We start from the raw sequence: 21169 nt of genomic DNA on the forward strand, positions 1-21169 counted from the left end.
CAGCGTTGCATACCTGTCTGAACGGCTGGGGTCGCTCTACATGGGCTCCGTCTTTCTACGCCAAGTGCCTAGGTTGTGTGATCCTTACCCGCGCCAGCCGTCGCTCCTCACCCGACGACTCGGCTGCGGCGAAGCTGAAGGGGCTGGGGAGAAGAACCTCGCGTCTGCTATCTTTTAAGGAGTGCGTGCCGCCAAGACTTAGTCGCGCGCATGCACGCCAAAGAGCTGTAGAAACACATCCCTGCGTAGGAATCCACCGTCAGGGCACGGGTGAGGCACCGGCCTGCAGCTGCGCGAGCTTGGCCAGGTAGAGGTTTTTGATTTGCTCTTCGACTTCGCGGCGCCCGCTCCGCAGAGTCCCGCTCACGTGAAGCACCGAAATCTGGCAATACTGGTCGCCCAGCTGGCTGATCGCCTTCAACACCGCCAGCAGCTCTTGACAGTATGCCTGTGGCAGAAAAAAACGCGAACAAACAGCCATATTAACGCAGCAAGCAAGGCTCGCCATCCGAAATGCTAACTGCCGTACCTCCTCCTCTAGTTACGCATGGGACGCCCCACGGTTACCCACATAGATATATATAGAGAGAAAGAGGGAGATATAAACAGATATAGGTATATAGAAGCAGGTATATTTACAGATACAGCTATAGATATATAATGGCCTCGACGCGGCGAACGGCGCAGTTCAGGCGCGCCCGTTCACGCCTGGTGGAGGAGGCGACCTGCGGCTTCCTGCTGCCAACGCGCACCGCCTCTCCGACCCTACACGCGCGAGGAGCGGAGACTGGCGGCGCGTTGGAGACACGTGTAGAGAGAAGGAGAGACAGACACATGTATGCACTCAGCATCCCACCGCCCAGGTGCAGCCAAGCGGGGTACAGAAACCGGGTGCCGCCCTCCAGCCCCGTCCCCCCTCTTTGGACTCCTAGAGACAGAGAAGCATGCGGACTTCGAGGATCTACGACTCCAAGATGACTAGCCAAATTGCGACACGCGGACCCGTTCAACTTGAAGGACGAACAGAGGAGAATGGCTGTCTCCCTGCCCGACGTGGGCGACGCGCAACGAGGCCGCGAGATACGCCGCGCCTAGAGCGCCCCAGCATTCCTTGACCGCCACGCGGAGAGCCTGAGGAACCAGCCAGCAAGTCGCAGAAAAACAGATATGCTTCAGCCTCTCGTGCAGAGACGAGCGAGACAGAAGATCGGACGCGCGCACATCTGCCGCCAGCCAGCAGGCCGCAGCGCCACGAGCTGGAGGCGGCGGAGAGAAGACCGGCTGCGTATGTCGAGGAATCACACGGAGGACGCAAGGTGGGAAGCACACCCGCGAGAGATTCACGGCGCACACGCGAGGCCCGACAGCCGGCGAGGGTCACGCGACGGCGCAGAGAAGCGCGGCGACGATGATCGCGCGCCTGAACGTAAAATACCCGACTCGCAGGAGAAGACGCTCAACCAGACAGCCGCCGAAGACGGCGAGGGCCGTTGCGGGGGAGGGAGAGAAAAGAAGGCGAGGGGGACTCACATCTTGCAGGTTGGAGGGCGTGAGAGCGACCCTGCGCAGCGGCCTGTCGCTTTGGTCGTCCCATACTACTGAGCCGATTACCCAGCGACTCTTCTGCCGCACCATGTCTTTTCCGCGAAAGTGACGCAAGGGCAGCCTCGCCCTCTAGAGATGCGCGAGCGAGCTGAGCGACAGGCGAACGGCCTTCACACAGGAGAATAAAGACATCTCAGACATGCATTTCTGTATCCAAGCGGCGGCAGTCGTCGAGTAGCCCGCGGCCGTCAAAAAGACCGACCTCGCGCGATCTCCGCCGACGTCTATCTCCTCTGTGTGATAGGCCTCTATCGAGTTGCGTGGCTGAGGGTGGCGTATGCGATATGCGAGGAGTCGCAGGTATGAGAAGGGCCCCGATACGGCGGAAAAATCTGGATTATGGCGCTGAAGAAAGAGTAAGTACACCAAGCAGATACTGGACTCGGATGACGACGTGGTTAGCAAAGCCACGAAAAGTTAGGGCAAAGAGAAGTAGAAGAGACTGAAAGACAGGGACGGAGAGAGATGCCGCAACTCGTGAAGAAAGTGGGAACCGCACATATTTTCTTTTAAAGGAGTCGAAAGGAAGCCGCCGAATGACAAGTATGTCCAAGCCGGTGTGTCTGCGGTGGAGACCAGAGAGCAGATACGGAGTACGAAATCGAAAGAGTAGGGAGGTTCGAGGTTTGCCTGATGAGAGACGACAGAAGAGCAAAGCGACGGCAGGGAATGTTGCCATAATCAGACGAGGCCGTAGAGCGAAAGAACGGCATCAAACGGATAAGAAAGGAGAAAATCGCACATGCATGCATGCATGTGATGAACCGACCGCAGTTCATCCCTCAACTCAGCATGTCGTAAAGGAACGTTGCCTGGAAAACCACTTTTTTGTTCTTCTTTCTCTTTCTTTCAGAGGCCTGAGGAAGCTGCCCTCTTGGAGATCTCCAAGAGGCTCAGGAAAGGCGGCTTGAAGGCGCGGGACGATGAAAGAGCATCGCGCCTGCTGACTTTGTGGGAGGGAGAGAAAACGCTAAGGCCGACTTCGTTAAGGTCTTTTGTTTTCTCTGCTTAGTTCTCCTCTCTCCCCTCTCTGTGCTTGTATCTTCTCGTCTGTTTTTGAACCGGTCAGGTGGTCTCTACGGGCCGTCTCCCCTCTCCCTCCGTCTGACCACCTTTTTCTCCAGTCGGCCGTCCCCACTGGTGTAATCTCCTGGGCGCGCTTCGCCCTTCTATCGCCGTTGCAAGTTCGAGAGTTTCATTTTTTGTTTTCTGTCTTTCTTGCTGTCTCCCTCGCACTTTCACGTCGTATCATGCTGCCCGCCTCGCGGGTGTTCCTCTTCCGCTTTACCGGGGCTGATCTTTTCTTGGCGTCGTTCGAGTGTTTGATTGTTTGTCTTCTTCGCAGGCTGCTGCCATCCGTCTCTCCTTGTTCCCTCTCAACTCTGCTCTTCTCCCCGTGGTTCGTGCATTCTTTTAGTTTTTTTCTTTTTTCTCATTTTTTTTCCTTTTTATCGAGATGGCGGACGGCGTGCAGTGGCGGCTGGAGGAGGGCCTGAACGAGCTAGACGCGCTGGTGTCGCGGCAGCTGTTAGAGGAGGACGAGGCGCGCGAAGTTCTCCGGCGGCGCCGCGACTTTGAGTTTGCATGCAGCGGTCGCGGCGACCCGTCTGACGCGGTTCAGCAGTTTCTGCTCTACATACAGTACGAGGCGAACTTGCTTTCTCTCCTGCGGCACCGATGCAGCACGTCTCTGCACACGGTTTTGAAGGATCTCGAGGACGTGCGTCGAGCGATTTTGCGTCTCACCCGGGACGAAGCTCGCGAGCAGCGTGGGGGAGCGGATAGGAAGCGTCAGATGGCCGCTTCTGGCGCAGACGCGTCCTCGCTGTCCGTGCTGCTGAAGCGCCGCAAGCGCGAGGAGTCGAACAAGGCGCGTCGCGCAGAGAACGTGAAAAACACGCTGCACGCGGTAATGCGCAGTGGGACGAATCGGCTCTACTCGCTCATCACGCGCCTGCTCCATTGCCAGTCTTCCTCGCTGCCGCTGTGGCTCTCCTGCGCCGATTTGCTGCTGCAGCTTGGCGCGAGTCGGCTGCTGCAGACGTTCCTGCTGCAGGCGATTCGGCGGTTTCCGCGGTGTTCGCCGCTGTGGATTCTGTCTGCGGATCGCCTACTGCAGCAGGGGAACCTCCACGGCGCGCGCCTGCTGCTGCTGCAAGGCCTGCGCGTGGAGAAGGCGAGCTTGCCCCTGTGGTCAGGCCTCCTCCGCCTTGAGGGCGTCGCCCTCGGCAAAGCCGCGCAAGGCATCCTCCGCGCACGCGAGAAGCGCAGGGAGCGCGAGAAAAACAGTCGCGCCGGAGAGAGCGCCGCAGAGGCCGAGGACGGCGCGGGAGCCGACTGCGTCGCCGTCCGGAAAAGACGCGAAGAAGATTCGATTGTCCTGGTCGAGGAGACAGAGAAACTCGAGAAGCTGAAGGCGCGCGGCCAGGCGCTCATCGTCGTCCTCAGAGGCGGACTCAAGAAGCTCGGCGGCGGCCTCGAGGCAGAGAGCGCGACGGCAAGCGAGCAGAAGAGGAGGAAGATCGCGCACGCCACGAGCGCAAGCAGCCAGGCGCGGAGACCTGGCAAGGAAGACGAGATCTCCCGCAAGTCAAACATGTGCCTCTTTCTCCTCCGCGCCCTCGGACTCTGCCTGCACCTCCAGGCCTCGAAGGCCGCCGATGTGTTGACTGACGCAGTCTCAGCGTTTCAGAGCGAGCTCGCCGACCTCCTCCACGCCGCCGCAGAGGACCACTGCCTGCTGCGGCTCTACGAATTCAAAGTTTGCCTTCTCCGCGCGGCCTCTGAGGGCGCGGAGGGCACGCGGCGGGTGCAAAACGTGCTCCAGGATATCTTCGCCGAGTGCTGCGTCGAGCCCCGCTTGCTCCTGCTGGTCGCCTTCCATCTGCGCGCCCTGCGGCTGGCTGGTGCCTCGAGTGTCGTCCTCGCGGCCCCGCGAGGCGACAACGGCGTCTTCGCGGACGAGGCTGCCAGCCGCGAGTGTCTGGCTGACGACATCGAGATCTGCTTCGATTTAGAGGGCGCTGACGAGCCCGCAGAGACGCCTCTTCCTGGCACCGAGGAGCCGTTGGGCGAGGCCGCGGAGACCGCGACCGCGGGGAAGGGCGACGACGCGCGCGAGGCTGCAGCCGTCGCTGAAGAGGGACCTCCACCCATGGCGTTGGAGACGGCGAGTTCGGCCGCGGCGCTCGCCGCGGAAGCGCCCCTGAAGCTGCAGAAGGGCGACGATCTCGAGAAGTGTCTCTTCTCCGACGCAACTCGGGAGGCGTCAAACGACATACAGAGGTCCCTCGCCGCTGCGCGGGCCGGCGCAGCGAGGGCAGGCGAGCCGGAGGCAGCTCCTCGGGGGTGCTTGTTCAATCGAGAAGCCAAGGAAATGCTCGACCTTCTCGCAGACTGCGGCCAGCCAGATATCCGGCACATTCTGAAGGAGGAGCCGCGGCTCGCTGCCGCGCTGCTTCTGCATCACCCCACCGGGGGGGATGAAGAGAGCGAGACAGCCCAGCAGGCAGGCGGCGCGGAGAAGACGACGCAGAGCATGACGGCCTTGCTCACGGCCGACCACTTCGCAGAGACGCAAAAAGTTGTTCTCTGGAACGCCCTGTGGCGTGAAACAAACGCGGGCCACCGCCTGTGGCTCCTGAGGTGCATATACACCGCAGCTCAACAGCTAGTGGGTGCGCAGACCGGGGCGGCCGGCGACGAGGAGGCGCAGCTCCACTCCGCAGCTGTGTCGGCGACCGGCGAAATTCTTCAGGCGCTGCTGAGGGAAGAGAAAAACAGCGCCAGCGCTTCGGACAGTCTCGTCCAGCTGGACGAGTTGGAACAGGAAGTCAACGCGCTTCTGCGCAGCGCCTTCAAAAAATGGCCCTGCGTCCCTCTCCTCCTCCTGTCTCACCATCGAATGCAACCGTGCGCTGCGGAAGACAGGGACGGCATGAGTCTGAGCGGCGCTTCTTCCGCGCTGACGCACGCCTCCGCGGCCAGCAGTCGATTCATTCCAGCAGCCCGGAGTCTCCTTCGGCGGCTCACGGCGGGGCCCGCGAAGGGACACCTTCGCGCACCAGAGGGCCGCAGGCTGCTGTGGGCGCTCCTCGGCGAGGAGGGGGTTTGCGCCGGCGAGGAGGCGGCCGAGAGGAGCCGCGGAGACGAGAAGCGCCGGTCTGCTTTGCCAGAGTGGATGGTGGAGTTGCTGCTCGCCGCGCGGCCAGAGACCACGTCGGCTCTGGCGCACGATTTTCTGCGGTTTCTTGAACAAAAAGAGGAGGACACCGAAGAGCCGCAGACCAAGGCGACGACGCCTCGTGCTCGGTCGGGGGGGAAAGACTCGTCGAAGCAAGCTCCATGTCGTGGAAGGGTGCGGTCAACGCTCTCGTTCAGGACTCTTTTTGCCCTGCACTTTCTGTTCCTTCGCGGCTTCTGCTAGTGTTGGCGTGCTGCGAATTCTCTCTGGACCGCCTCTGGCGCGCCACCGCAGAGGCGGCGCGCGCAGCGTCGTCTGGGCCTCCGCTGTTGGCGCTCAGCGAGGCGCAGGCCGTCTTCGAGTGTGCGCTGCGGATCTTTGAGCGCTGTGGGGTGGTGGGCGGCTGCAGAGAGTCCGCGGACGCCTTCGAGCCGAAGAGGAAACTCGTGCCTGAGGCGCGCCGCGGCGAGCGGCTGGAGCAGCAGGGCAAACCCCTCGTGCGACAGGTCCTCCAGGTGGTGCCGCATGTCCTTGAACTCCATCGCCTCTGGTGGATTAACTTTTGGCGCTTCGCGAGGTTTCAGGAGGCCTTCAGGGCCTCGCGCAGCTCGCTGCCTATCCTCGTCCTCGCGGGCGCTCGGGAGTCGAAGAGCAAGAAGAAAACTGCAGACGGCGTGGCTCGCGGCGGCGCCGCGTGCCTCGCAGGCCGCGCCCTGGCTACGTCGCCCCTGCTCAACCTTCAGACTGAAGGAACGGGAAAAGCGCAGCGGGACTCTGCGACCGCATCCGCGCTTGCGGCTGGCGCCAGCCAGCTGAGAAGCGAAGACGTGGAGCGGCGTGCCCGCCTCGCCTTGGGGGCGCGCGAGAGCTCATGGCTCGCAGAAGACAGCTGTGTGCCTGGGCCGGAGGGGCGAGGCTGCCGTACGTGCGAGCCAGGGCGTCTCTGGTGTATGTACACAGCAGATGCAGGGGGGAAAGAGTCCGACTGAGGTGTTGAGAGTGTGGGACGTGCGGCCTTGTGTTGACGAGCGTGCACACAGACTTTTGCGGTTAGGTTGCGACCCGGTTGCCGTCTCTTGTCCATTCAGATGGTGTCGTCTTGCGGAATTGCGGTGGCGCCTTGCGGAACGCGTCTTCTCAGTTTCGCTGGGGCCGCTTGACTGCCGCGTAGCATCTACGCCTGTCACTCGCCCCCCCCCCCCCCCCCCCCCCCCGCTGTAGCAGAATAGACTCCACACTGTCTAGTTAGGCAGCGTGAGCAGTGTAGTAGCGGCAGTCACGTGCGCGGGGGGCTAAGTGGCGTTTAGGAATTTATGTTTCGTATCGCAGCTCTTCAGTGCATCGGAATCTGTCGCCTCGGTTTCCCTCCCATAGGAGCGATTGGGTTCAGGTTTTAGGCTGATCAACGGCAGAAGAAACGGCGGCGTGCGCGAATACGAGGGACTTGTAGTCGTACAGACGGGATATGTGAAAGCATGTCCAGGTGTCGACACTGCTTGTATGCGGCATGTACGGCCGCTGTCACCCTCCATATGGCGAGCGTGGAGTGCTAAATTCGACAGGCGATGATGCTTGGCTAGGTGGGCAATTCGAAGGCACTGCGTCACTCTGCCATATGTAATTGCAGCATGCACGTATGTAACTATATTTGTATATATATGTATACATAGGAGCGTTAGGGACTTAGCGTTGCCCTGACGCGCCTTGTAGAGAGCAGAGGCAGAGGGCGTCCCTGTGCGAATGACGTTGACAGAATATGCGAGGAAGTCTCAAACATACGTCGATAGTGCAGAATCTAGTTAATAGTGCGAGGGCAAGCACTGAAGCCTTGCTTGATTTTCGGTTTCTTACCACGTGTCAAACATTATTCATGACGTCACGAACTCACACGCTGAAAAGTAACACATTCGCGTTCCACCGTCGCTTATGTCACAGAGAAATGCGTGTTTCCCGATGGTGGTGTTGTCCCCTGACTTAAATTGAGCACAGCGGCGTGGAACTGAATAAGCGAAATTGAAAAACTACGAACCCGGCAGAAGGCCTCTTGCCTACACTACCCGGTCTCGGGGCAAGGCGGAAAAAACAGAGAAAAGAGCGATATTCACCTCCCCAACTTGTCTACGCGCTTCGCATTACACACATTTCGCTGTCTGCATTCTTCCGCTTTCGGTATGCGGACTCAGGAGGGCCCGACCACGGGCTCTGGAACAAAAACCGATTGCTTTTTAGCGATTGCTTTGAGCGATTTTTTTGAGCTGAAAGAGGTGTGAGTGCGTTGTTGCCGGCCTCCTCGTGCATAGCCATACACACCTATCTTTTTCTTCGCTCTCTCTCACGTGGATCTGTCCTCGTCATCACTGCCGGCCAGCACTCGCTCCCCAGCGACCGGTGCGACACGTGCGTCTGCGATGTGACCACGAGACATTTCTTTCTCTTCTTTCTTGTCAAACAACAGAAGCAATGATCTCCGTGCCTCTCTCAATTTCCTCCCTTCTCCCCCCCCCCACTGCGCAGAGAGAGGCTTGGCAGAGAACTCTCTAGACGTCAAGCCGCGGTGCGGCGGGTCGCTCTGCTCCCGCAAAGAAACTACCAAAAAATCCTTAATTTCTTCCCAAAACGCATGCAGGCTCTCCCGATGAGGCGTTCGAGTGCTCGCGATTCTCTCTCCTCACAAACAACGAGGGACCGCAAAACAAGAAACCCGCGCGCATCTCGCTGTCCGCGGTGCTGCGTGGCCCGGGCCCCCTCACATCCTCGCCCGGAGCAGGTCGATCCAGCGCCTGTCTGACCGCGGTCTCTCTCCTCTCCGTCAGACGCTCTGCTGCGCAGTCAGGCTTCTCTGTTCTCTCCGCCTCGGCCTCGACTGCAACCTTCAGTGTAGCTGTGCACATGCCTCTCGAGGCTGGCTCCACGAGGGCACCTAGGTTCTACTCCCTCGCGCGCGCCGCCCGCGCGGTCGCTTCGTGACGGAGGCCGGGGACGCGGGCGCGGGGGCCCCTTGGGCGAAGAGACTGTCCGCCAGCGACCGTGCCTGTCCCCTGCGCAGGGGGGGCGGGTACGTGCGGTCGGGGGCCTCTTCCGTCGGCACGCCCCGGAGTGGCTTTTCGGGCCCCGCGCGGTGCTTCAGGACCGGCGGCACGCAGCAGAATGGCAGATAGGAAAATCCACGACGGAGCTTCGGCCTGCCAGACAGCGGCCCGCGCGAAAACAAGCAGTCGCCGACCGAGTAGACCACGACGCCTGTGACGCACTGGCAACGCGCAGCGGCACACGACAGCACACAGACAGACTTGCAGAGGCCGCCCACCAATCGGAAGGGCGCCGAGGGGAACAAATAGAGAAACGCGCCGCGGACGGCAGGCGCGCACCCTACGGGGCGACGCAGGAGAGTGGCAGAAAGGTCAGGCGAGCGACGGCACCAAAGTCCGACACGGTGCGCTTAAACCAATCAAGGACCCCTCAGCGGAAGCGCAGACTGTCTGCACGGCCCGTCCACGCATCTGCCACAGGCCGTGGACACACCACGTCAAGTTCTATAACCCACGCGCTTGAATAATAGAGCGGATGTATCGGTCGCGGCGTCGAGGTCGCCCTGCCTCGTCCAACCATGTCTGCGACTCCTGCACCGCTTCCCTTGGTTTGTGCACAGGCCTGCCCGCTCTCTGTCGCATGTCGCAGAGTCCATACCGGTCTGTCAACGCAGTACTACTCGAATCTCTCAAAAGGCGAGCCTTTTAGACTGCGAAGTATGCTCAACTGAGCCCCGCGGTGCACTCGAACTTGCAGCCTCCGGTCTGCGCCCAGCAGGCTCTAGTCAGCCTCGAAACGATTTGAAAGAAAGTCTTACCACTACGGCGGAGAGCGCCTTTACAGAGGTCATGCACTGGGACTCCTGCAGGCGGCAGTAGAAGACGTGGCTGAGGAGGAAGACGAGAGCTGTGCGCGCCCCCTGAGAAATAAGGAGAGTCACCCAGCGCAAGCGCTCCTTCGTCTCACCTGAGAGACCGGCTACGCGGTTACCGCGGGCGGAGGCGCGCGACCCAGATGCCTCCTGAATGCCCACAACCGGCCTGCTACCACGGGGCGATCCCACGCTTCGCGGCGAAGGCTGCAGACCTGCGCGAGCCGCGCCGCCCCAGACGGCGTACCTTGAGAACTCCCGAGGAGACTGCGCCGAGGTGCTTCAGCAGATACCACAGCGTCGCAGACCGAAGCGTCGAGAGGACCAGCAGAGCTGTGTAGGTCACGACGACTACCTGCGTGCACACAGAAGTCGCAAGAAGGCCGGTAGACGGTGCAGAAAGGGCCAGACGCGAGCGGGACCTAACCCCCGGGGCGCCTCAAGGAGCGCCAGGCGTCTTCAGAGAGCGACCGAGCGGCTCGCCCCGGAAGGCCACACCGGAGACTGAAAGGAACGGCCGGCCGCGAGCCCATGTAGCCAGGCTGAGAGACTCATCGCTTGCTTCTTGTGTGTCCACAGCAGAAGGCCCCTGGGGCGCTTGTTCTGCAGGCTGTGGGGGGGAAGGGGTCTACTCGCCCGCGTGTCTATTTCGCGTACCGGAATGGAACCTCCTTTCCTTGCGATTTCGGCCGTCACCAGCGCGTCCCACTGGGGAACTGTCCACACGAGGACCCACGCCGTGAGGACCGTGCTGCTGATCAAGCTGAAAAAGAGCGGAAAAGCCGAGAAAAAATAGAAAGCGATCTGAGGAAGACAAGCACCACACCATGGAGGAGCAAATCAGAGAAGGCTCGAAGAAAATACAGGCTCAGGGGGGGACGCAGAGGAGAGCACCGAGGGCCGAGCAAGACGAGACCCTCGGCGCTGAGACCGCCGTCCACCGCGTTGGCCGTGAAAGTAACCGGCGAGCGAAAGCGGGCGAAAAAAGAGCGCAAGCGAACGAGAAATGGAACAAAAGAGAAGGGAATTTGCAAGGGTTCAACAACTGCTGGTGGGAGATCGCTGGTCGATCCCGACTCTGCTGTTTTGAGGCTGCGTGGCAGCATGTGTCGGTAACGAGAGCACCAGTAGGCAACTTCATTTTGGCATCCAGCAGCGCGTGCCTCTGTTAAAGAGACGGAAGAGACCCCAACGGCAACTTCTCCTTTCTGGTGGCTCTTACCCGCACATACCCACGAGGTTCGGGCCCTCGATTTGGTTTTCGCCCGTCATGAACTTCTCGTTCAACACGAAGGACAGGCCGTGCTAAGCGGAAAAGACACGGAACCCGCAAACAGAGAACTTCAGAGGTTTTACCATGGGTGCGCGCGCCAGTCGGCGTACGAACACAGCACAAAACGCCGACGAACGCAGGACCGCAAGCTCTCCATAGCTGCCTCTCAAGAGGCAAATGATCGCCTGCGATGGAAGCCCCGGTCACAGAGCCACGCGCAATAAACACGAGGGTAGACTCCCGCGAGCTTCACGGTTCTGACGCCCGCACAGCGCGCTTCAGTGATATGCGTAGGCGTCCAGTGTAGCAGGCGAGGTCGTGTCTCTCGCAGTGTGGAAGCCTCCCTCGAACGCAGTCCCTTCCCGTTACTCCAGACAGCCCCCCCCCCCCCCCCCCCGCCCCCCGCCCGGCCCCATGGCAGGTCTAGTGGAAAGGAGGGGGGCTCCCCCCTAGGGTGTTTAGTGGCGCAGGTTGAGATTCTTTGAGCACGACAGCGGTCTGCAGCAAGCGGCCGTTGTCTGCAACCAAGGCAGTCTACTGTTGCACGGAGTCGAGCCGTTTTCCCGTATCCTGCATCTCGCCTCGCGACCGTTGTTTGACTTCTACGCAAGGTGTGATGTGGCTTCATATTGACACGGTTTCTACAAACTCCTCTGCTGCTGCCGTCTTGCAGGTGCCGCGCGCGCTGCACTCACCAGCACGGAGGCGAAAAGGGTGAGAAGGATTCCGATCGCCTCGTGGTTAGTCTGAACAAAATTAACGTGCATCGCCTTGAGGGAGAATCCGACGCAGATGAGGACAATGCCGATCCACTGGTGCTTCTTCAGCTGCTTCTGGAGCAGCAAAAGCGACAAGAGCGCCGTCCAGACAGTCGACCAGCTGGCTGTAATCGTGTAGGCTGCGCTCCCCGCAAAAACCAATCCAGCTGAATCGCAGGCGACAAACAAATCTCAGAAAAGACGATATGCTCCCTGCACACCAACCCTACGTCATGGCGCCACTGCGCTGTGAGAGAAACGTTTAAACCCTAAACCACGAACGACGCTCAAGAGCGAGCGCATGCGAAAGCCATACGCAACTCGGTTCATACACACGGTCATAGGACGATATGCGAAGAGTCGCCCTCACGCGAATCAGAGCGCACGCGTGGAGGCGGGTTGAGAAGCGTGTAGGCACCTCAATGTGCTTCTTGCACATGCAGGCTGCAAGACGTTGTGTCTGATCAGCCATTCGTGCTCATAGCAGCACACGCAGACACAGCTACGTATGCGTGCGCTCCTCTGCAAACATATATATATATATATATATATATATTAACGTATGTATATATCTATACATATATATATCTTTACAGTGCAGATGCAAATGCATGGCGGTCTCCGGCTGTTATGCCCGGCGTCGCGCGTAGAAAGAGGCAGAGCCGAGCGAAGTGCGACGACAAAGAGCACACCCAGAACCCGCGCTGACCTTTCTCAGCAATCTGGTGCAGCAGGTCGCACATGCAGACGAAGGAAGCTCTTCCCCACTTTTCCTGCCACATGCTTTTCTTCGTTTTGGAGGCCAAGCCGACGAGAACCATGCCGTAGTAGGTCGGCAGAATGTAGAGCAGAGTCGTGGGCTACAGCGGAAACCCACGCGCAGTTCACTCAGGCCGCGAATCCGCCGCCGGACTCAACGCACACAGAGCCACGCCACGCCAGTCGAAAACACGAAGTTGGCTGAAAGCCGAGGCACGGCGAGTGAGACGACGTAGTCGAGGATGTGTACGGTGACAAGTGCATATATATATGTGTATGTATATGAGCATATACATATGCATATGTGTACGTATCAGGACACACCGATGCACGCATCCATATACATATATATATTTCCAAAACGAGAGAAGTGCACAGATATATAAAGAGGGAGAGAGATAAATATATAAGTATACTTATCCGGACAAACCCACGCATATATATAAATACAGATATGTATGCGTAGCAGGGCGATCCATGCATCACGGCAGGATGTGTGGGGGAGACAGACATGAGCATGTGAAACGGGCGAAATCGAGGTCGAGGGGACGAGACGCTTGGCGAGTACATCGAACGACGGTGAACCCCGCGCAGTGTGAAGCACCCTGTGGAATCTCGAAAGCTCGATGGCAGAGCCTGGATTCCTCCCTCTTGCCCGACGGTTCGCGAGACAGAAGGAATGCAGTGAAGCGCAGGAGCGGCGACCGTCACCGTTGACACCTACTGCGGTCGTTTCGCCGGAAATGAGAGTCATATGAAATTCTGCTTACCTCCGCTGCGCCATGGTAACGAAGAAGGTCAACTAAGAGAGGTTGCGTGGAGTTCACGAGGACGATGGCCAGACACCGCAGCGCCACGTCTGCGAATGTCAAGGACAGATCTCCGTCGCCACCTCCCATTTTTCGTTTTCTGTGGCCTTTCTTCAGAGGAAGCAGCGAGAAGAAGCGTGTTGGCGCAGAGGGAAACGCTCGAGTTGGAAACAAAAGAGAAGACAAGTGACGCGGAAAAAGAAACAGAACCCAAGAAGCGGCAAAAAGGTTTGATGTCCTCGGCTCCGCGAGGGGAGGAGGCGCGCCGTCCCACGGCGCGAGGCGGGACAATCTCACAAACTGCCCGGCGTTTCTCGACCCGTCCACCTGAAATTCTGTCAAAGCGCGCAAGCTCTATCCCATCCCCTGGCGCTTTGCGGTCCCGTCCATCAGCACAATTGTCTCTCCGGTTCCTCCCCTCCACAGCAGAGGCGCCCTGGCTGGATCGTGCTCTGCACTTTCCTGGTGGAGAGGGAGGAGCCGCTGTATCGAACAGGAACGTCAGAGGCGCCGCGACCGACGCAAGCACGCATTGAGGAAAATCCAGACTGGCTGTGAAAAGGAGGATCGCTCGGATACAGACCACGAGGACGAAGGCGCCGGCCCGAGCTCATGCGAAATGTGACAATACCAGACACGCAAAACGACGACGAGGGTGCGAACCAACCAGACGAGAATCACTGACTCAGCGGAGGGGGGAAACGACTCAACAGGTATGAAGCCAGAACGCCACTGAGGCGGAAACGCCTCGAGGCAGCATCAAAAACAAAGACGGACGGTGAAGCATTGATTCAGGCAGGTGAGTGACGGCCGGAAAAGACGCACAGAAAAGCTGTTTCCCCCGACACAGGGGTGCAGAGTTGGCGCCTCCGAATCACCTAGGGGCAGCCTGATCATAGTTGGTTCCGAATCTCAGAAAAACAGAACGCGGTTTTGCTTCCACCCAGCGCAGTGCGACGGCAGTATCGTGAGGTGTATCGACACCAGCAAGGGAACGTGAAAGGCATCCCGGATTCACAGTTGTGTCAATAAACCCGCATGCGCTGCAGGATCAACGCCGTCGCTGGATATGAGTAAACCAACAGAAACGTAGCTTATTTCTCTGTCGTGAGCGATAGAAGGGACTGACAAACGGACGCCATGTCTAACGAGTTAGGATGTGCACCCCACATGGATGTAGAGATACCCAAGATACCTTACTCAACAGCAAAGCGATTGGGAATACAGTGGCGTGGCGCGTGCACGAAGCCTCAGAAACTGATTTGGACGTCAATGATATCCGACAACGAGAGATCGCCGCAATTAACCATCCTTGCGGTATGACTGGCCCAGGAGCAGAAGTGGTCGCTTGTCAGAGCGAATCTAAGGGGCCAAGACCACGTCAGTGTTTCAAAGAAACGTAGCGCGTGCTGTAATTTACGAATTCGTGCTGGGAAGAGCAGGCGTCAAACAAAGTCCTTAACCCGGCAGAATGTCTCCAAGTCGGAGGAGCAACGCGGAGAAGCACACTAGACACAGGAAGTGAAGCACAGAGAAATCTACGATGTCGTATGGCTTCTCGAGAGCGAGAGCTTTGAAAAATGCTTCATTGTGTACGCAGTGTGGTGAAGTGGAAACCACCCGTCCGGACAATCGGAGTGCCGGAGACACAGACAGAGATCCGATCGTGTGCTTTGTTCGGCTGGCTGTGATTTCGCGTAGGGCGTGCTGCTCGGGCGGGTTGCTGGCAGGCCGCACTGCCACAGGCCTTCTTCAACGAGGGCGCAGCAAACCGGTAGCCTAAATACGGTCTCATTCAACCGCCCTGCTCTTTGTACTCCATAGGATTTCCATATGCCGTCGCCTCTGCGAGCAGCGGGCTTCTGTCGCACGGTATAATGCGCTGCCGGTTTCCCACGCTCGCCCCGGCCCATGCGGCCAGGGTCACCTCCTCTCCGAAGGGGGTGTTTGCCTTGTCCGAAAGGGGCTTTAAAGGACGGCCTCCTTCGGGAGTGCCATCCGATAAAATTGGAACGATACAGAGAAGATTAGCATGGCCCCTGCGCAAGGATGACACGCACAAATCGAGAAGTGTAACCAATTTTTTTCCTTTCCACGTTTTGTTTCCTCTACCATATGTGCACCGCGCCATAGTCCAGCCATTTCTCTCTTTTCTTGAGACCTAACCGCGCCTACACGTGGATTCAATGCGCCAGTTCGGCTCCGGCAACAGCGGTAAGGGTCGACGTGGTGGGCAGCCTGCTCCCTTCCTATAAGGAGGATCCGCTACGATGCGCATTCAGGAACAATGCAAGCTGTAAAAGTATAGTTTTCGGCTTCTGGTTGTTTCTAGACTTGCATGGAACCGTGAGACCATTTTTGAGTTTCTGGGCATCATTATATTTGCGCCCCGGCGGAGGTGGCACACCGAATCGCAAAGAATGCCCGCTATTGTGAATGCGACCCTTCGCTGTTTCTGGTGGCCGCTTCCTCCTGCTATCAGATACCGTTACCCTACTCCAGCAAAAGGAAGACAATTTGATTAGAAATATGGATCACTGTAAAGACTGATGGGGCACAAAGGTATCGCGTAAACGAGAAATACAAAGGAGCAACTGGGGAATAAATACTCCGAGACCGGGAATTGAACCCGGGTCTTCCGCGTGACAGGCGGAAATACTAGCCACTATACTATCTCGGACGAGCGGCTTATTGTAACGGTTCATTCAATCTTTTGTTATATCTTGAACCACACAAGGCTGCACGAACATGGATGTACGCTGCCGTAGGTGTGCGGCCGAGGATATGGCGATGTGAATGTTCCGTTGCCAAGAGGCGAAGGGATTTTGTTAGTGACTACTTCATCGTAGTGTTTCCGCTCGTGTAGGTTTGCCCTTCGGTAATAATCGTCGACCACACCACGCATTGGTGACGCTGCCCGCCAGGGTTCAAGTCACGGATTGGCAGCGTTACTCTCAAATTATCATCCAATCAGGAAATCTGTACACAGATCTGTTACTGCGGATTTTGCCTATGGGGCTGAAATGCTTGTAACGAGTGGTAGAAAAGGCGCAAACGTCATTGAGCTGGGGCCCCGCTACACGATGGCAAGTCTGGAAGAAACCTCAATACAAGGCTAGCGTTTTACCTTCATTCAGTCATACTACGCCTCCTCGCCTCGGAGACGTCGCGCAATCGGGCGCATGTGCTTTGGTAGATCTCTCTTGGTTCTGAACGGATGAAACGGCGGCTCGGTGTGGCAGCCGTAAGCGAACTGGCCGATTTCTGGCTACCGCGCGGACAAGGGATACATCGTTAAACGCCCCAACTGTGCTTTCGTTTTCCGAAGGCCTCCCGTGTCCACGCAATACAGCACACTAGTCATCTTCGTGTGTGTGCTGGAGTCAATGCATGGAACGTTTGCAAGGGTGTGGGCGAGCCCTCTTTGAGCCACATTTATCTCATCCATAGCTCGGTATCCTCGTCGGCGCTTGTCAGTACCCACAGAGACATTGCGAGACTAATTTCCTGCTTGCTGGGTTAGAATCGACTTTCCACTAGCAGAACGGTGCCCCCGATTACGCTGGGAGATGTACCAGAGCCGCTCTTGCGGTCCTATTTCGTAATACATCGCTCCCCCCCCCCCTGCCGGCCTCTAAGAGACTGAAGCTTTGCTGGACACCAGCTAAGATGTCAGCAATTGGATTAGGCGGTCCTATAAAGAGGTCTACTGGTGGAAGTGCTGCGACCGTCGCTGAGCCGTGTGCGCGGCCCGATGTGGACGCTGTTGGCCATAGCGAACAGATCTACAATCTCGTGTCCCTAATCAAATGTCACGACGCAAGTCTTCTCGAATGCGGGTGAGTGTTCTTCGCTCAGCAGTGGTAAAATCGTAATGATCTCCTCATTACGGGACAGCCATTCGTTTTCGGCGGAGAATGAGCCTGTTCGGTGTCTCACCGGAATCATCCCCGAGATAGCTCCTACAGCGAACAACGCCGCTCTCGCCAGAAATTTTCCATCCAGAAGTTGGCCCCCCTCTTTACGATCGCAAGCCAGCATTGCAACTCCCCGCATAAAGGACGTAGCTGTTGTCGCTATCGAGCCCACATGCAAAAGCTGTCCCGTAGCTGGCTTCTGGCCGGTATGTGCGCTGGGACCGCTCAACTTTTAGCTCACCGCGTACGCCAGGCAACGATAGAGAGCCTCAATGCAATCTGGGAGGCTTCAAGAAATACTTGTCCTCGGATATTGCAGTGCGGTCGCACTTTTTCATCAGGGGCGTCGAGGGCCTGACGCGGCACATTTTTTGCCATCCCTGGGGCGATGGGTCCCCCCAAGTGAAGTTATATCAATCGTGGGTTATCCACATACTGCGATTGCTTGGAAAGAAAGTCGAGATAAGTCGATCCGATGACCCTTTGGCAGTCGCAGAGATTATAGGTACGGCCGCCACACACACACACACTCTACAGGGTAAAGCACACTGCGAGAACCACGTCAATCCTTCACTTTCGTTCGTGATGGACAGCGTATTTCAGCTGTGCTGAGTTCCCTTGGCAGTTCAGACATGCATGGTTGCTAAGCATCACCCCATAACGCCCAGAACAGGGATATGTACCACTTGGGAGCCAATCTCAGCGGTTCTCGACTATGAGACCACACTGTTTCCGCCTCCAGTGGTTCTAGACGCATTGCCGGGGCCCCGTTCTTCATTCTCTCCTCTCCTCGTAGTTGATGCTCTTCAAGGCCTCGATCTGGATGGTGCCGAAGTATCTGCGGCACATATGCGGCAGGTAGGCCCGCCCAGGTCTCCGCGGCGCATAGAAGAGAATACAGTTCCTTCAGGCGTCCTACGGTAGCGGTCCACGTGTGGGACCCTGCAGTTTGTGTATAGCGGCTGGTGGCTGGTTCGAAATCTGAGTGAGGGGATCGCTTTCCGTATCTTGCAAAAACGATCACGGAAGTTCCGAGCACACGATGAATGTTTCTACCACGGTACCTCTGCACGGCTCTATTGCATTTCCTGAGGACACTCTCGCTCGCACTCTGGATCCTCCGTGGACACTGTGAGCTCCAATTCTTGGGCCGGATAAAACTGTGTCGGCAGGGGTACGGCTACGTCGCCTGCAAAGTGCTCCATGAGCTGCTCAAGAAGGTACGTAGTCGTGTGAAGCAGGATAACTGGACACTCCGTGGCGGCGTGGTCACAGCCACCGACGGCGTATCAGTATCAGAGCGCCTTGTGGGGCGAAAGATTTCACAGAGTGGTGGATTTGGGTTCGTGTGCTGCAGCTCATCACGGCACGCGGCATTCGGTTGACCGCTTACGAGTTGTGTAACAAAGAAGGCTGTGGATTCGGGGGGGCGTGTGAAGAAGACGTGGAGGATTTTGCGGCGACTCAAATTGGCGGAGGCGGCGCTGAACTCAGTTCGGATCACGACAACGAGGAAGACGATGATGTTAGTGCCGTACGATCCAGGTCACATTGGCGCCGGGGGGAAGGGGGGGTCGCGGGAGGAGCTAGAGCGAAAAGGGTGCCCGACTCCGATGGTAGAGCGTCGTTTGTCAAAATTTTGTTGTTCCTGGCTGGGAGAGAGACGAGCTGACTCGACCTGGAGCCGTATTGAAGGATGTGGCCTCCCCCGCAACTATTTGCAGGTGGGCGAACTGGGGAAGCGCGATGGAAGGCACGATGCGTCAGCTGCCAGCGGGAACTCACCCGTTACTGTGAAAGACCAATGGACAGAAGAAGTTGAGGTACGCCTTACGGAGGCAATAAACTTCCGCCTCGAATGTTCGGCTTCAGAATGTTACCGCTCCTCTCCTGCTGTCACATGAGGTCCCTCTGGGGGAGCGCTCCTGAGTTGCGCGGTGCTGGCGTGTTTTTCAACGCTCGTCTTCATTTCAGCAGTGTTCAACTCAGCAGTGTTTATTCCTTGCGAGTGCTTTGAGGCGAAGCATTTGCGCCTCATCGGGACACACTTGAGCGGCTCAGCTAGAAGGAAATTGTGCCTCCGGCTCTCTTGTTACCGCTGTAGTCATGGAAACATTGTGGCCCCAGTGGCTGTGAAGTCCTCATGGCTTTACAATGGCGGGAAAAGTATTCGGCCGTACACGCAAGGCAGATTCCCAACTGAAAGAGCAATACAAGAGCGTGTTTGATGCCACTTCCGTGTGCGTCAGCGCGTGCGCGCCAGACTTCAGCATCACCAACGAAACCCTATGGTAATGGCCTTCGATTCAACAAGTCATAGCTACAGCAGTACTGGAAATCACGCTGGAGCAGGCGACAGCGTCCTGTTATCCGAGACTGACGAGTGGAAGGTGCACTTTCAGCAGATGCTCAAGTTCAAGAAAGCTTTCGACCAGCATTTGCCACAGCTGTCTCGGTCTTTCAAACACCTACAAGCAGAGTTACAGGAGATGCTGACTAGGGTTGAGGCAAAGGAAGAGTGGATTGGAAGGCAGTTTTCACGCATTGTAAGACATCGCCCCCAGATTGAGGCCGAGCAAACACTCGGGAATCCCCTGTCTGTCTGAAGCTTGCGGGTTCCCGGCACGCCACCAAACCCTAAACCCCGCTTCCCCCCTTCCTTCCCCCCCCCCCCCCCCCCCCCCCCCCCGCCCCGTCGGTCCTTTAACGAAGCAACTGAGTTCTAAACTATACCGAGTGGATAACGTAAAGAGTCTCCTATGGCATGCGTAAAATTGCGCACATAGAGCTGAAGGATACGCAGACAGTACTTATTTCTCGTTAAACGCACGTCCAGACACTCCCGGGGTGGTCTGCCGTTAGAGGCTGTACTGCGCTCGTCTCTTCAACTACCGCGGACGCCGAGACGTCTTTCGTTGGCCGCTGCGACTTTGATTGGTAAAGCTAGTCAGCACTTCAAAGGTTTCCTAGGCCCATGGAACTTGTGTGTCTGGCTTCTTTATACATTGTATATCCAACTGTTGCTGCAGCTGTTTCGTTTGTATGGTGTAATTAGATTACGGAACATAAGGAGATTTGCCAGGAGCTAGAAAATCAAGTTGAACGCCAGCAGATGCTTCGTGGGAGACTGGAGGATCTCCAGTCAAAGCGAGAAGCGACCCAGGAAGCGTACGACCAGACCAGCAAGCTGCTTCAAGACAAGTACGATCACGCAACCGACACAAGGCCCCTCCAAGAGTTGGCGAAGACTCTCGCCACTATGAAAGTGAGCGCATGCGGATCGATGGAAACCACAAAAAGCAGACCTTTCTTCGTCAATCATTACAAACTGCGGTGGCGCAATGGCATCGGTTGTTCCTTCTCGACTCTCAGCGGTGGCGTCGTGTTTTGTATTCATGTCGCACTGCCCTAGAGGCCGTGGTTAACGGCAAAGTTCTAGTACTCTGTGACACGACCCCCAGCGGGTGCGCAACACAGCTTCGTGCTCTACTGCTAGCTTGGCATTTGATGGAGACGGGGGCGAGTTTTATCTCGAGTGGCTGAGTGCGTCCGTAGGCGGAAATAAAGCAAATGGAGCTTCGCATCGGAGTGCTCCAGCACACCAGCATAAGGGTAAGCCAAGTTATGTGTATTCTGGGTTATGGTGCAGTCCGAAGGTTTCAGCTGCCATAGAACTCTTCAGCTGTCGCTGCCATGTCTTGCACACAGGCGGCGATTTGGCAAGCTCATTTTCTTGTTTTGTTCGAGTGGGCAGCGTGTGTGCGGCTGTGAATTACTTTCGAGGGGTCTGCGGCGGCCAAGTTGCGTCTTTTCCACACACTCCCTGAGGCTTTCCCCCCGGCGTCGCTCCAGCACGCTGTGTGGGGATGGGGCTCACGACGTCAGGTCGCTTTTCAGCGTGCGATCTGTTTTCTGTTTGTTTTCCAACTATCCCGTTCGCCGCGTTGTGCTCTACCTGGCGCGC

The 21169-nt window shown here is 57.5% G+C and overlaps 4 protein-coding genes and 1 non-coding gene across 5 annotated transcripts; 2 read left to right on the plus strand and 3 right to left on the minus strand.

The window, feature by feature from the left end:
- Nucleotides 1–259: 259 nt before the first annotated feature.
- Nucleotides 260–1635, minus strand: BESB_013330 (uncharacterized protein; the record flags this gene model as incomplete). Its single annotated transcript, XM_029360063.1, has 3 exons — nt 260–448; nt 1003–1131; nt 1531–1635. 3 exons carry the CDS (start codon nt 1633–1635, stop codon nt 260–262), a joined length of 423 nt encoding a protein of 140 aa, XP_029216730.1.
- A 1426-nt stretch (nt 1636–3061) lies between these two features.
- On the plus strand, nt 3062–6777 carry BESB_013340 (U3 small nucleolar RNA-associated protein 6 protein; the record flags this gene model as incomplete). Its single annotated transcript, XM_029360064.1, has 2 exons — nt 3062–5962; nt 6085–6777. 2 exons carry the CDS (start codon nt 3062–3064, stop codon nt 6775–6777), a joined length of 3594 nt encoding a protein of 1197 aa, XP_029216731.1.
- Nucleotides 6778–8708: 1931 nt separating this feature from the next.
- On the minus strand, nt 8709–13378 carry BESB_013350 (transporter/permease protein; the record flags this gene model as incomplete). Its single annotated transcript, XM_029360065.1, has 8 exons — nt 8709–9038; nt 9636–9737; nt 9937–10044; nt 10347–10452; nt 10912–10994; nt 11658–11887; nt 12430–12580; nt 13250–13378. 8 exons carry the CDS (start codon nt 13376–13378, stop codon nt 8709–8711), a joined length of 1239 nt encoding a protein of 412 aa, XP_029216732.1.
- Nucleotides 13379–15896: 2518 nt separating this feature from the next.
- BESB_015430 lies at nt 15897–15968 on the minus strand. Its single transcript has one exon. It is a non-coding gene; the product is annotated as a tRNA-Asp (tRNA).
- Nucleotides 15969–16957: 989 nt separating this feature from the next.
- On the plus strand, nt 16958–20976 carry BESB_013360 (uncharacterized protein; the record flags this gene model as incomplete). Its single annotated transcript, XM_029360066.1, has 10 exons — nt 16958–17127; nt 17547–17710; nt 18002–18063; nt 18378–18425; nt 18563–18739; nt 18930–19028; nt 19608–19751; nt 20261–20470; nt 20761–20817; nt 20914–20976. The coding sequence occupies 10 exons, from the start codon at nt 16958–16960 to the stop codon at nt 20974–20976; spliced, it is 1194 nt and encodes a 397-aa protein (XP_029216733.1).
- Between the last annotated feature and the right edge of the window lie 193 nt (nt 20977–21169).

The sequence above is a fragment of the Besnoitia besnoiti genome, chromosome IX (assembly GCF_002563875.1).
Source record: "Besnoitia besnoiti strain Bb-Ger1 chromosome IX, whole genome shotgun sequence".
Lineage (NCBI taxonomy): Eukaryota > Apicomplexa > Conoidasida > Eucoccidiorida > Sarcocystidae > Besnoitia > Besnoitia besnoiti.